General features: G+C 32.6%; 1 protein-coding gene across 1 annotated transcript in view; it reads right to left on the bottom strand.

The window, feature by feature from the left end:
• Positions 1 to 1,509: 1,509 nt before the first annotated feature.
• PCNA (Proliferating cell nuclear antigen) overlaps positions 1,510 to 13,437 on the bottom strand; it is a 31,836-nt gene continuing 19,908 nt past the window's right edge. Inside the window, exons 3-6 of the mRNA XM_035356759.2 lie at positions 7,093 to 7,160; positions 6,866 to 7,010; positions 5,415 to 5,588; positions 1,510 to 1,750 (exon numbers count right to left, since the gene is read on the bottom strand). Of these exons, the coding sequence (XP_035212650.1) occupies positions 1,674 to 1,750; positions 5,415 to 5,588; positions 6,866 to 7,010; positions 7,093 to 7,160 (464 nt within the window). The 3' untranslated portion in view covers positions 1,510 to 1,673. The remainder of the gene's footprint in view (positions 1,751 to 5,414; positions 5,589 to 6,865; positions 7,011 to 7,092; positions 7,161 to 13,437) is intronic.

Here is a 13,437-nt window from a genome sequence, read left to right as displayed (position 1 = left end):
GCTTCATTTAATACATTCCAGTATTTATAAATTGATGGCAAAATTTTTCTCTTTTTTTATGAAGTCAGAAAATATAGAGTGCACATCTTATAATGATGTATTAAAGGTTGATGTCACAAATCCAGAATTCCATCTACCTAGCAAAGTAATATTTACTGGTGCAGAAGCTTCCACTCTCCTGAAGAAATTATCAAAAAATCATCCAATAGCAAAAGAATTCCAAATTTTTCTGATGAAAGCTTATACTAATACAGCACAGCATATGAAAGAGAAATTACCCCTTAAAAATTCATATCTAATTAGTTTTACAGCATTAGATCCAGAGCTAAGAGGTAAAACCAGTACAATATTAGCTTTTGAAAAATTATCATCTTTTATGTCCCTTATTTTTAGTGATAATGAAAAGTCAAAAGTAGAAGCTGAAATAAGGGTATACCAGAGTGATATTGATATCACCAAAGAAATGCTCTACACATCTGATGAAAGTGGAAATCAAGTCAAGTGTACAATTGATAAATATTGGTCTAAAGTTTTTAATTAGAAGATGATTTCACAAATGATTCAAAGTATCCTACATTGGCTAAATTGGTCAAAGCCTGCCTTAGCTGCTTCCATGGCCCATGAGTGGAAAGTGCATTCAACTTAATGGATACACTTGTCACTGACTATAAAACCTCTCTTAAGATTGATTCCCTAGATGCAGTGCAGACAATTAAATATGATTTAATGGCTTCTAAAGAAACCTCATGTGAAAAATATGGCTAAAAAAATCCAATGACTGATCCAATTCACAAAGATCTCTTACTGAATATGAACAGACGTTGGAAAACACATCAAGAGGACTTAAAAACATGTATTTCAGATGAGTCATCTATAAAAGTCTCTGAAAAACCTTCTACATTAGCAGAAAAGCAAACTGCTTCTACCTCTGCATGTGCAGTTCTCGAGGAAATTTCTTCAACTGTAAATGAGGAAAATAAAAGTCAACCTTCCTGCAATTATGAAGTTCACCACAAAAGAAAGACAAGCCCACAAACATCAGAAAATAAAAAGCAGCAGAAATTAGATAATTTTTTTTTAAAGAATTAATCCAGGTAATTAAAAATATTTACATAAAATGTAGTAGTTTATATGTTTGAAAATTTATGGTTATTAATTTTGCAAAAAAAGTAATTCATTGAACTTTTATAATTAGGTCATTCAATACTTCATAATTGTAATTTTTCATTTCTCTCCCCCCTTCTCGAAACTCCAAAATGTCGGCAGTAAGTCCGTAAAAGTTTCAGGGGATTTTTTGGGGTCCCACAAACACCCCTGTGTATATAAATTTAAAAATCTTAACCTGAAATAAATGATACTTTATATATATGTCATATTTTTAACGTAGAAGAAAAGACTGATATTAAATAAATTGAATGTTAATAAACTAATCCATTAGCCCCAAGCTTTTGCACAGCTACAAATCAATTAGCAATCAAAGTATTTTTACATTTAAACAAATAATAAATATACAAGCATTCAAATGATTTATTTAATGTTTTATCAAATGATTAAATGCACAAATTAATAATTATTACACACTGATTTCTTTTACATGTAATTACACAATGATGATAGTATCATAAAAGACACTTAAAAATCGAATCCTCAGAGGTGTAGCAGAAGTCTAAAAACTAATCATCTGCATCTTCGATTTTTGGAGCCAAATAGTACCTTATGTAGCCAATTTCTTCAATTTTATATTCCACAACTGAAATTTAAAAAAATGCTTCAATAAATACAATTGCTTATCTTGTTAAGGGTCAGTAATAAACGTTAGAAAACAGTGCAACATAAAAATGTATGAATTATATGTAAATGAAATATTTACACCAACTAATAACAGAATTATTTATGCATTATGCATATGGTTAAATACAACGTGTCTTCATTATGCTTAGCTTTTTTCTATGTGGCAATGGTATAAAAATATTTTCTAATATTTAATTTTTCAGTAGAAAATTATTATTATTATTTAGTTTGATGATTAAAAAATACCGTAGCTTATTACTATTATATTTTCATGTATATAAACTGTGATTTTTTTTAAGATTGTAAGCTTAGCTTTCTGTTTGCAAATGCAAATAACTCATAAAAGTACATTCAATTTAAAAGAACTCCAAAGGAGAGGGAAAAAAATTCTCACACTAAATGGCTGTTTCAAAATAAAATTTCAGAATATTTGCACAGCATTTTGATAAGGGAAAAACAAAACCTAGAATGGATTAATTAATACTGAATTATAATCATGCCTAAATACTAGCACTAATTACCAACAATACTTTACAAAGTATGCAAATTTAAGACACAGTCCAGTCATAAAACCTATTACTTTCAGACACTAGGCATATAAAAATTTAAGATTTATCAAAAGGGGGAAGTCAAAAATAGTGATTTTTAAAATTTAAATTGGCTTACTAAGCTTAAATAATTTTATCACACAAATTTGTAACTTAAGTCAGTACTAACTAATGCAGCAGCTTTGGTTACATTAATATTTTATCACACCATAAATTAACAACAATCTGAACACACACTTAGCTTCCCTGATGCATAAAAATAAAATAATAATCTGTAAAGAAATATAGATCAAAAATCCAATTCACAACCTATGTAAACATTTAAATTATCAAATGCTTATCTAATTACCTGAATGAATGCAGTATCTCCATCTCTGACACACAAAGTTTTAAATCTTAACTTTCCCCCAATATTTGCTATACATTAAATTTTGAAAACATCTCCAATATCAGTATGTTTGTTACCTTAGTAGTGAAGCAATATGTGTCGACAGAAGTATATATTAAGAAGTGTACCCGTTGAAGCTTAATGGTCAGATTATGCTGTAAAGATATATAAAATATATTTTAACATACAAAATTTTGATGATCACCTATTTTTAGTCAGATAATTGAAATTATTGACCCTGTTATAGATATTCATTTAGAGCAGTAATTTTCAAGCCATGCTCTACAGAATCTTGGGGTCCCAAACAACTCCCTTGGAGGCTTCAGAAGTCAGAATTGAAATGCAAAAGAATTTTTGCACACCACATTGAGCCACAAAATTAATCATCTAAAATATACTTTTTATTCCTATTGTCAGTGTTACCTAAATAATATGAAGTAAATCTGCTTTTATATGTGAACTCACACAGAAATTTTAAAATTTCTCTCCATTCATATAAAGTGCAGAACACTGATATATTTTCAGTGCTTTTTTAACACTTAATTTTTCAAAGATGACAGTGGTTCCAAAAAAAGACTAATTTCAGGAATTCTCCAAGTTGACAAATTTTGAAGATCAGTGTTTTAATACAATGCAAATGGAAGGAGTGCTATTATTTTTTGTCATTATATTCGATTTCAACAAAGATTACACATGGGAAAACAAACTATTCTCAAGTATTGGGGGGGGGGGAGAGGAAGAAGATTGAAAAGAGAACAATAAACATCAAACTGTCAATAAAAATAATTGATGATTTACCTATTGTGAGATAATTCACTTAAGGAGTGAAAGGGATCCGATATAAAAACTTCTTAAGGGAAAAGGTATTTCACATAATACCATTGCATCATTTTATTTTATTTCATTAAAGAAAAGAAGCTCTTTTTTTGGTTAAGCAGTGCTACAAAGAGTTAAGTAAAAAATATTAGGCCTCATACACTATGTATACAACATGTATATGTTTTTCCAATAATGATTACAGACATCATATTTGCCAACTCTGTAAACAAAAATGCTGATGCCATAAACATTTGTTTAAATTAATTTAATATTATCTAAAAAAATATGTATAATACCATTTTACCGTTTAATGACATTTATCAGGTTGTTCAATAAGTTCGCGGAACGGAAATGAAGAAACCAATTTTTATTTGTAAAAATGACTTTATTTTTCAACGTAGTTTCCCTTAACTTCAATACACTTATTCCATCGGTCTTCTAATTTATGGATCCCTTGACTGTAGTGGTTTTTCGGCAGCTCTGCAAAATATCGCTCCATGGCAGCTATTACCTCTTCGTTTGAAGAAAATAGTTTTCCACGGAGATATTGTTTGAGGTGTGGGAAGAACCAGAAGTCGGATGGAGTTAAATCTGGCGAATAGGCTAGATGTTCCAACAATTCGTACTTCAATTCAGTTATTTCAGCAATGGTTTTTTGAGCTGTGTGCGCAGGTGCGTTATCATGGTGGAAGATGATTTTCTTCTTCTGTAATCCGGGTCTTCTTTCACGATTTTTTTCGTCTAATTGATTCAAAAGGTTACAATAAAAATTCAAATTAATTGTTTTGCCAGTTTGAAGGTAATTATATATAAAAAAAAAAAAAAAAAATTCCTTTCACATCCCAAAAAAACTGATGCTAACACCTTGGCTGATTTTTGCACACGAACTCGCTTCGGCGCCAAAGAGCCGGGTTCACACCCCTCCTTAGCCTCCTGTTTTGATTCATGATCATGATGGTAGACCCAAGTCTCATCCATTGTGATAAATTGACGGATAAAGTCACTTTTATTCTTCTTAAAACGCTCCAAATCTTGCTGGCAAAGTCGCATCCAAATGTGTTTTTGCTCCATTGTTAGAGAATGCGGCACCCATTTTGCACAGAGTTTTTTGAAACCCAAATTAACATTCAAAATATTGCTCACTGTGGTCAATGAAATGCCTAAAGCCTCTGTTAAATCTCTTTCAGTCAATTGACGGTCTTCCAATACCATATCTTGTATTTTTTCGATGATTTCCAGTATTGATGCAGTTTTTGGACGTCCCTCTCGCGGATCGTCTTCAAGGCTGGTATGACCACTTTTGAATAAACTAGCCCACTTGCAAACCATTGTTTTTGAAGGAGCAGATTCACCCAACACATTCACCACTTCGGTATGAATTTCCATTGCCTTTAAACCTTTCTTTACAAAGAATTTGATAACTGTACGTTGCTCAATTTTATCCATACTTGAAAAAAGGCACCACATGTTACATATAAAGGGCGGTTAAACAATGAATAAATTAACAGATCGAAATGAAACTTTTGACGTGTTCCTAAGAAAGGACAAATATGAAAATGGCGTTGAAGTTTTAGGTATAATATTGACGAATAGATGGCGCTCCGTGAACTTATTGAACAACTTGAAATGAAATTTTTATAAATACGATCGATGAATGAAAAATTTATAAATACAATTTTATTTGGTATATAAAGAGTAACAAGTAATTACAATAACTGGAGTATTACTGTACAAAAAACTACGATGTTTGCATCCTAAACCATGCCATTTACTCTTAACTTTTACATATATAAATGTCAATGCATTTTCAACACTTGTGCTCATACTGCAAGTCTTCCCAATATAAAAATTAATGCCAATATTCTTACCAAGGGGAACATCTGGTGACAAAGAAAGCTGAACTTGTGCAGCAAGTGGCGTAGCCTTTGTGAAAGAATTTAAATAACGGAGAGCAAAATTCAATGAAACTGGTTCCTGCATCTCAATGATGACAGCTTCTTCCTCTTTATCAATATTAGCAGTTTGAGAAAGCTTGATATTTCCTATAAAAATAACATAAAATTATAAATATTTAAATCACAGACTAAACTTAAAGCTTGTAAATATTAAAATCAACTTGTGTTAAAATTTTGCACATTACTTTTAAGTATTTTCTATACAAGATATTAAATGTAAATGTTTTCTAAGTTTGGTTTTCAACAGATAACTTTTATGAATAAATGATTGACCAAAATTATCTGAGAATGCCTCAGACGTACTGACTTAGTTAAATGGATTAGCTTACAAAAATCACACAAGGAACTTCTGAGGAAACTAGGATGCAACTACCAATGTTACATAATTTTATCTGTAGAGCCTCTATGTGGTAACGTTTTAAATATTATCTCTATCACCTTATAATTTTGTCATATTATTATGCAAGATGAATATTTTAACTAAATTTCATTTGCAGGAACTTTTTAATTTTGATGATATAATGGTATATTACTTCATTGTTATACAGGGTGAATCTGAACAAGTGGGCAAAACTTAAAGGGGTGACAAAAGGCAATACGAGCAATATCCACCATAGAATATACTGTCGGAACGCAAGCAGTGAGAAATTAATGCGAAGTGTTCCACTGTCACATTAAAAAAAAAAAAAAAAACCCACACAAGAATGAGAGGAGATTGCCAAAATTTTGATAAGTCACCAAATTTAGAATGGTTTAATTAAGGAATTCACATCCCCAAAAGCAAAAAGTTGTTTAAGAGCTCTTTATTAGAAAATATGAAATAATTTCAAAATGCTTATGTTTCACTTCCTGCTTAGAAACTCGAGTATCCCACCATTTATATTAGAAATAGAAGCAAATTATAATACATTCAAAAGATAACCATATTTGTCAGCAAATCGCCAAAAATATTACTCCAAAATGCTAATTCACACTCAAAATGACCTTCTGTTGATTTTGGCCAGAATTAAGGACTTTTAAGGACCAAAAATCAATTCCAAAAAATCTAAGGACTTTACTGAGATAACCTCGAGAAGGGCTGTGTTCTGTCAAACAGACCATCTTTATGCAAGTCAATATGCCAGGAATCCTGAACATATATTTAAATGACAAATGCAGCTGTTAAGTACAATTATTTTTATTATATCATATTCAAATTATATGATTAAATTAGTGAAAAATATAAATGTAATTGTTTACTTATATAAAATGAATATTTTTTTTGAAAAATCAATTAAATTTAAAAATGAGAATAAAATTAACTAAAAAAAGTAAATAAAATAAGGGTTAGGAAGACCAATTATCAGTACTTATATAAAGTTTACCTGTTCCTAAGTCTCCACTAGCAGAGAAACGAACGCCATCTTTGGTACATGCAATACTGACAGAATCTCCAATTTGACTTAAATCTCGACAAATTCTTTGAAATTCGGAGGCTGGCATTTTAACAACTACACTATAGTCAGTTTCCTATAAGAATACAAATTTATTACATATATTATAAAGCTGTTATCTAACATAAAATTAGAATTACATGAAATAAATAACTTACAGGAATGCCTAAGTGTTCAGTATCCAAGTTCATAAGTTTCATTTCATAATCAGCAACCTTCTCTTGGTCTGTTAAAGAAAGGATCATTCCAATGAAGTTTTAAAACATGTAGTACTTTTTTAATTTAGATTTTATAGTATTTAAAAAAAGGGGGAACCAACTTGTTTGAGTTGAAAGAACAAACAGCAGAAATTAACAATAGCTTTCTCTATTGTTAATATACAATAGATAAGCACGGGTTCAAATTCGCATTCTGTCATTTTCTCACATTAACACTTAATAATGAACAGAAATATAACCTTAAGTTTGATGCTGAATTCTAGCAAAAAAATCTTCATACAGTCAAAAGTCGGTAATCCAGACACCCATAATCCGGAATGATCTATAATCCAGACCTCAAAGCTACAAACTTTCTGTGCATGTGTCAAGCAAATACGCGTGTGCGCAAAATACGTTTACGAATTCTCGTTTAATGTATAACGGACGGTATAAGCTAAGCTAAAATTATCTAATTCAGTTAATGTTGCAGATTGTGTTGTTCCTTAATTTTCGAATTGGATTCGGCTTATTATTTTTTGCAGACTGTTAGAGCAATTTATAAAAGTAAGCTTGAACTTTCGATTATGTCAAATAGAATTTCTGATATATATTTACTAATATGTAAAGGATCTACAAAGCGAAAGTATGTTTCGAAGTCCATTAAACAAAAAGTGGAATTGCTGCAAAAAATGGATAAAGGCATATCCTTTGTTTATCTTTGACGCTGCGGCGCGCGATGAATTGGAAGTTGATCTGTCAGCACTATCCTTATCTTCAGGGCAGATGTTTTTATTTTATTTGGCTTATAATTCCTTACTAAATGTAGTATTTCATCTCGATGTACTCCGTCTTTGATATAATTTAAATCAAATTCCTCGTCGTTATAATTCGCTTCCGATAGCGAAGAAAGTGACAGAGATTATTGAAAACGAAAAAACTGATTGACAAATTATTCTCGACACAGCAATTATAGGACTTGAACAGCGGAACTTTGTAACTGAACAAGAAATTATGTCTGTTTATAGAATTAAAGAGAATGTATCATCACATAAAAAACGAAGCAACTTAAACAACTTACATTGAAAGAAATGTTTAATAAAGTAAACAAATAAATATAAAGCCTTTTCTTTTTGTAAATTTTGATACCCTTTAGATCATAATTGTTCTTTATTTCATAAATTACGGTTTCATATTTTTAATTTTATAATTTCTGCATGCCATCTTACCAGATTTAAACTGATGATCTATAATCCGGAATCGGCGAAGTCCTTACGAGTCTGAATTAACGACTTTCGACTGTATATTTTGACAGAATGCCAATCTCTTATTTGGGAACAGGTACCTGTTTTAAAATGAAATCTAAACTTATTTTGATGCAGATTTCAACTGGCACAATTCTATGCATTTCGAGATAACCTGATGCCAGTTTCTTAGCAAATATTTTGCTCTAAAGTTTGATTTTTTTAGAGAGCATTAACTAGCATCAAATTCCAAACAGACAGTACATGAATTACTGCAGTGAGTGAAATGAACTAAAAAAAAAAAAAAAAAAGTTTTAACAATTCTTTTATTTAAATCAGAACTTGAACATAAAATGCACATCTCATGCTCATATAATCAACAACCACTTTTCAAAATTTTAAATGCAAGCTAGAAGTCAAGACTACAATATTTAATTCTAACAGTAAGTTGGCTCAGAACTTCAACCAGCATAACAATTTAAATGATGGCAACTACCCCCCTTTCCTAAAGGGATTACATAGTGAGAGGTGGACTGGGCCTCGTCCTCTCCCAAAATTTAGGAAAGCAGAAAATTTTAGATTTAAAAAAAGAAATTTCAAAAGAAATAATTGAAAAATATTTACGATCTCAGATCTTTTCATGATAGCTAATACTGTAGTTAAAAGAGGACAGAGAGATGTTCAAACTCTGTGATGTCAATGAACTAAAAGATTAAATTTCCTAAAGTAAAAATAATATTCTATCAAAATTCTGCATAAAGGTGAGTTATAATAAAATCGTTCAGAATAAATATTTGTTCCGAAACAAAAGACGTATTAAAAGAAAATGCATCTCGAATATCATCGCAGCTTCTGACAGTTCCAAAAGAAGTAAATTCATCTAGCTTCTTTTTTAACAGAAAATGTACTTTGTGAGTCACTTGCAATTCCAACTCTAAACACTGTTTACAATTAAATTAAATTTATTCCTATGGTCGCAATACTAAAAAATTTGAAAACACTGGTTCAATAATTGTAACTGAATTCAGTTAGTCATCTTTTTTAAGGCAACTGTCAAGTGACTTTGGTTTATTGTGAAGGTGGATATTTTAAAAAATTCATTAAGATGTGAAAATAACAGCTAATATTGTAACAGAATTACAAATAGAATGAAACTATTTCAGACACATCCGAATGCTCTTAGACTCTTGACCCTAGCAAGATCGTCACATAATGAGACAATACTGTTACGAATTTGGTATTTAAAAAGCTAATGTTAGTTTAATTATAAATTAAATGGTTTTATTTCTCGCGCAGTGCAGCGCGTGACGAATATTAAAAGAAAGCTAAGCCGGAAAAATTAAAAATACAAGAGCGCGTGCGTTAAATAAATATCTCTTTTTGATTTCGAGAAAGTACTGGAAAATTCTAGCGCGTGATTTTAAAATCTTATAAAAGGAGGAAAACATCTCAGTTTGTAGTAGTTGCTTAGTTTGTTGTTGTTTAGAAAACTGCCGTTGTTGATTATAGCGAATTCGCGGATTAGCGTTCTTTAGCTGTTTTGAATTACGTTCTATTGTACATTTAAGTAGTTAAAAGATAACTACTGTGAGATATTGTGATACTGCATGATAATTTGAGAAAATTTAAGCATTTCTGTTGTGATAATAATAAATTTTTGTTCATTTTTCATCGGACTTGTGCATTCATTTCGTAACGAACCCGTACGCACGCAACAATTTTTGGTGTCAGGAGTGGGGTTTGAATGCCAATAACAAGAGCGATGGAAGAGCAATTAAGGCATTTAATATCAGCCTTTGCCTCATTTAAAGAAGAAATGAAATTGGGCCAGGAATCCCTCAAGGAAGAAATGAAAGCGGCGCAGGAACAAATGAAGTTGGGCCAGGAATCCGTTAAAGGAGAAATGAAATTGGGCCAGGAATCCGTTAAGGAAGAGATGAAATCTCTTAAAAATGAGATAAAAGCAGGTCAGGACGAAATGAAAAGAGAAATTACCTGCGTAATAGAAAATAAATTTGAGGCTATGGAAGGCAGAATAGACGCGGTTGAAACTAAAGTTGGACAAATAGAAGAAAAGAGTTTCTTCGGTAAAAGAACAAGTAGAAGAAAGAATTTCTTCTGTAAAAGAACATATAGAAGAGAGAGTTTCTGCCGTCGAACAACAAATTGATGATAGGGTTTCTGCTGCCGTCGCCAAAGAAGTTGACAGCCTAAAGAAGTGCATAGCGACGGTAGGAAACAATTCTGAAGGTTTCAAATTTTTATCGATGCCTGCTCGTTCCGTTCTGAAACTATCTACATATGCTGGGAAGACCTCCTGGCAGGTGTATAGGACACAATTTTCTATCGTTGCGGATGCGAATGGATGGGATTCCCAAGCTAAGGCCTGTCATCTCGCCGCTTCTCTGAGAGCAGACGCAGCGGATATCCTCAAGACACTTCCCGAAAACCAGAGACTAGACTTTGAAGCTCTATCCGGCGCATTGGAACTGCGCTTTGGTGAAAAGTGTTTGAAAGACTACAGCAGGCTTCAACTAAAATCCCGTCAGCAGAGGCCCACCGAAACACTTCAGGAGCTCGCCACGGATGTTGAAAGGCTGTCACATCACGCCTTTTCGGAGTGCCCGACAGAAACAAGAGAAATCCTGTCGCTGCAATATTTTATCGACGGCATCCGGGATCCTGAAATACAAAAAGCTCTTCGAATGGCAAATGTAAAGGATATAAAAAGCGCTCTGTTGTACGCCATGAAATTGGAGGCAGCCCAGCAAGCAACTCTTAGAGATTGCTACCCAGTCAGAGCTGTGCGAGTCCACGACCCAGGGGACCAATTGATGGCTCGTTTAGATGATTTATCCAGACAAGTCGAAGCTTTGATACGAAGTAGGAGCGAGAAGAAAGTGGCTCCAAGGTGTTGGAGATGTGGTAGTGAAGGTCACCTAAGACGGAATTGCAGAACGCCCCAGGGTACGGAATATAAAGCAGATGATTTTACCAGACAAGTCAGTGGCTTGAGACGGAACAGAAGAGAAAAGAAACTGGTTCTAAAGTGCTGGAACTGCAGAGTTGAAGGCCACATACGAAGAAACTGCAAAACACCCCGAGGTACGGAAAATAAGACCATTTCTCAGCAACGACGCAGTAAACAAATTAGTGACCATATCAAGGAACGGAGGTTGCCAGATAATGAAAAACCTTGTTTTAAAGCGCTTAAAATTTATACAGTGAGTGGCAACAGTAACGGACTGTCCATTAATGGGAATATCGACGGAGTTCCTTGCAATATGATCATTGACACAGGAGCTAATGTTACCATCATTAGGAAAGATTTAGCTGAACAGTTTAAAGATAAACTTATTTGGACGCCATCCTGTGTTACCCTTCAGACTGCGTCTGGTGATAAGATCGACATAACTGGGAAGTTAAACGTAAACATCACGTTTGGAAGTGCCGCCTACCATCACACGACTTATGTGGCGGATATCACAGATCCATGCATACTCGGATTGGACTTTTTAAGGAAATACAATTTTTCCTTGGACTTTAAAAATAACGAATTGCATTCTACATCTGAGGACATAGCGTTATTTGGAGTCAATGATGAAGTTAAATCTGTCCATAAAATCAGAGCTACTAGACATAGATCCAACAAAGGAGACAAGGTGTGGTTGTGGAACCAGATTCAACGAAAAGGACTGAGTCCTAAATTACAGTCACCTTCGGATGGTCCATATACAGTGCTGAACACGAATGACGTCGTGGTTCGGATCCGTGAGTCTTCGATCTCTTACGACAGGTTAGTTTATTACTATGGCCATAGTACATAATGTAAATAATTGTAAATAGTATAAGACCATAGTCCATTTTGTTTTTAAATGTGTATTTGATTTGATTTGTATTTAGTATTTGATTTGCATTTAGTATTTGATTTGTATTTAGTATTTGTTTTGTATTTAGTATTTGATAGCATTTGATTTGTTTAAGTTAGTTATTGCATTTATTGTTCATGTTGTTTGATATTGTAATGTAATGTTTATGCCTCAGTTGCATTTATGCCACAGTTGTAAGTTTAGCTTCCTATCCAGGGATTGTACTGCCCGGGACGTGCAGTCCTTGGGAAGGGGGCAGTGTTACGAATTTGGTATTTAAAAAGCTAATGTTAGTTTAATTATAAATTAAATGGTTTTATTTCTCGCGCAGTGCAGTGCGTGACGAATATTAAAAGAAAGCTAAGCCGCAAAATTAAAAATACAAGAGCGCGTGCGTTAAATAAATAAATATCTCTTTTTGATTTCGAGAAAGTACTGGAAAATTCTAGCGCGTGATTTTAAAATCTTATAAAAGGAGGAAAACATCTCAGTTTGTAGTAGTTGCTTAGTTTGTTGTTGTTTAGAAAACTGCCGTTGTTGATTATAGCGAATTCGCGGATTAGCGTTCTTTAGCTGTTTTGAATTACGTTCTATTGTACATTTAAGTAGTTAAAAGATAACTACTGTGAGATATTGTGATACTGCATGATAATTTGAGAAAATTTAAGCATTTCTGTTGTGATAATAATAAATTTTTGTTCATTTTTCATCGGACTTGTGCATTCATTTCGTAACGAACCCGTACGCACGCAACAATACTTATCTTACCTATACATTCAATATTAATTAACAATTGTCATTATTGTATTGTTAACAGAGCTTTTCGTAGATGTATAACTAATGCATTTTGGTTCTACATACAGACGGTGATTTGAAACCAACACCAGTTACCATATGCAGTCACCCCAAGTACATGTTTAGTCTTTAAATTTGCAAACATTATACATAGATGACTCCTGTTTTGAGAACATTACATATATAAACACTTAAAAGAGTTTCGTGCACAGAATTTCAGTAGTGCTGCATGCAAAGAAAGAAATGTCACCAGCAGCAGCACATTCAAAATCTTTGTTGAATACTTAATTTCAAAACACAATGAAGCTTAATTCTAAATATTTTTGCTCCATGACTTAAAAATTGCTAATCTGACTGTCTTGTACATTTAAATGGTACTTTTGAGGAATATCTTCCTCAAG

The sequence above is a fragment of the Stegodyphus dumicola genome, chromosome 9 (genome assembly GCF_044657685.1).
Source record: "Stegodyphus dumicola isolate Sdum_Otavi_A_Nest chromosome 9, ASM4465768v1".
NCBI lineage: Eukaryota > Metazoa > Arthropoda > Arachnida > Araneae > Eresidae > Stegodyphus > Stegodyphus dumicola.
This window is presented reverse-complemented; position numbering and strand designations above follow the sequence as displayed.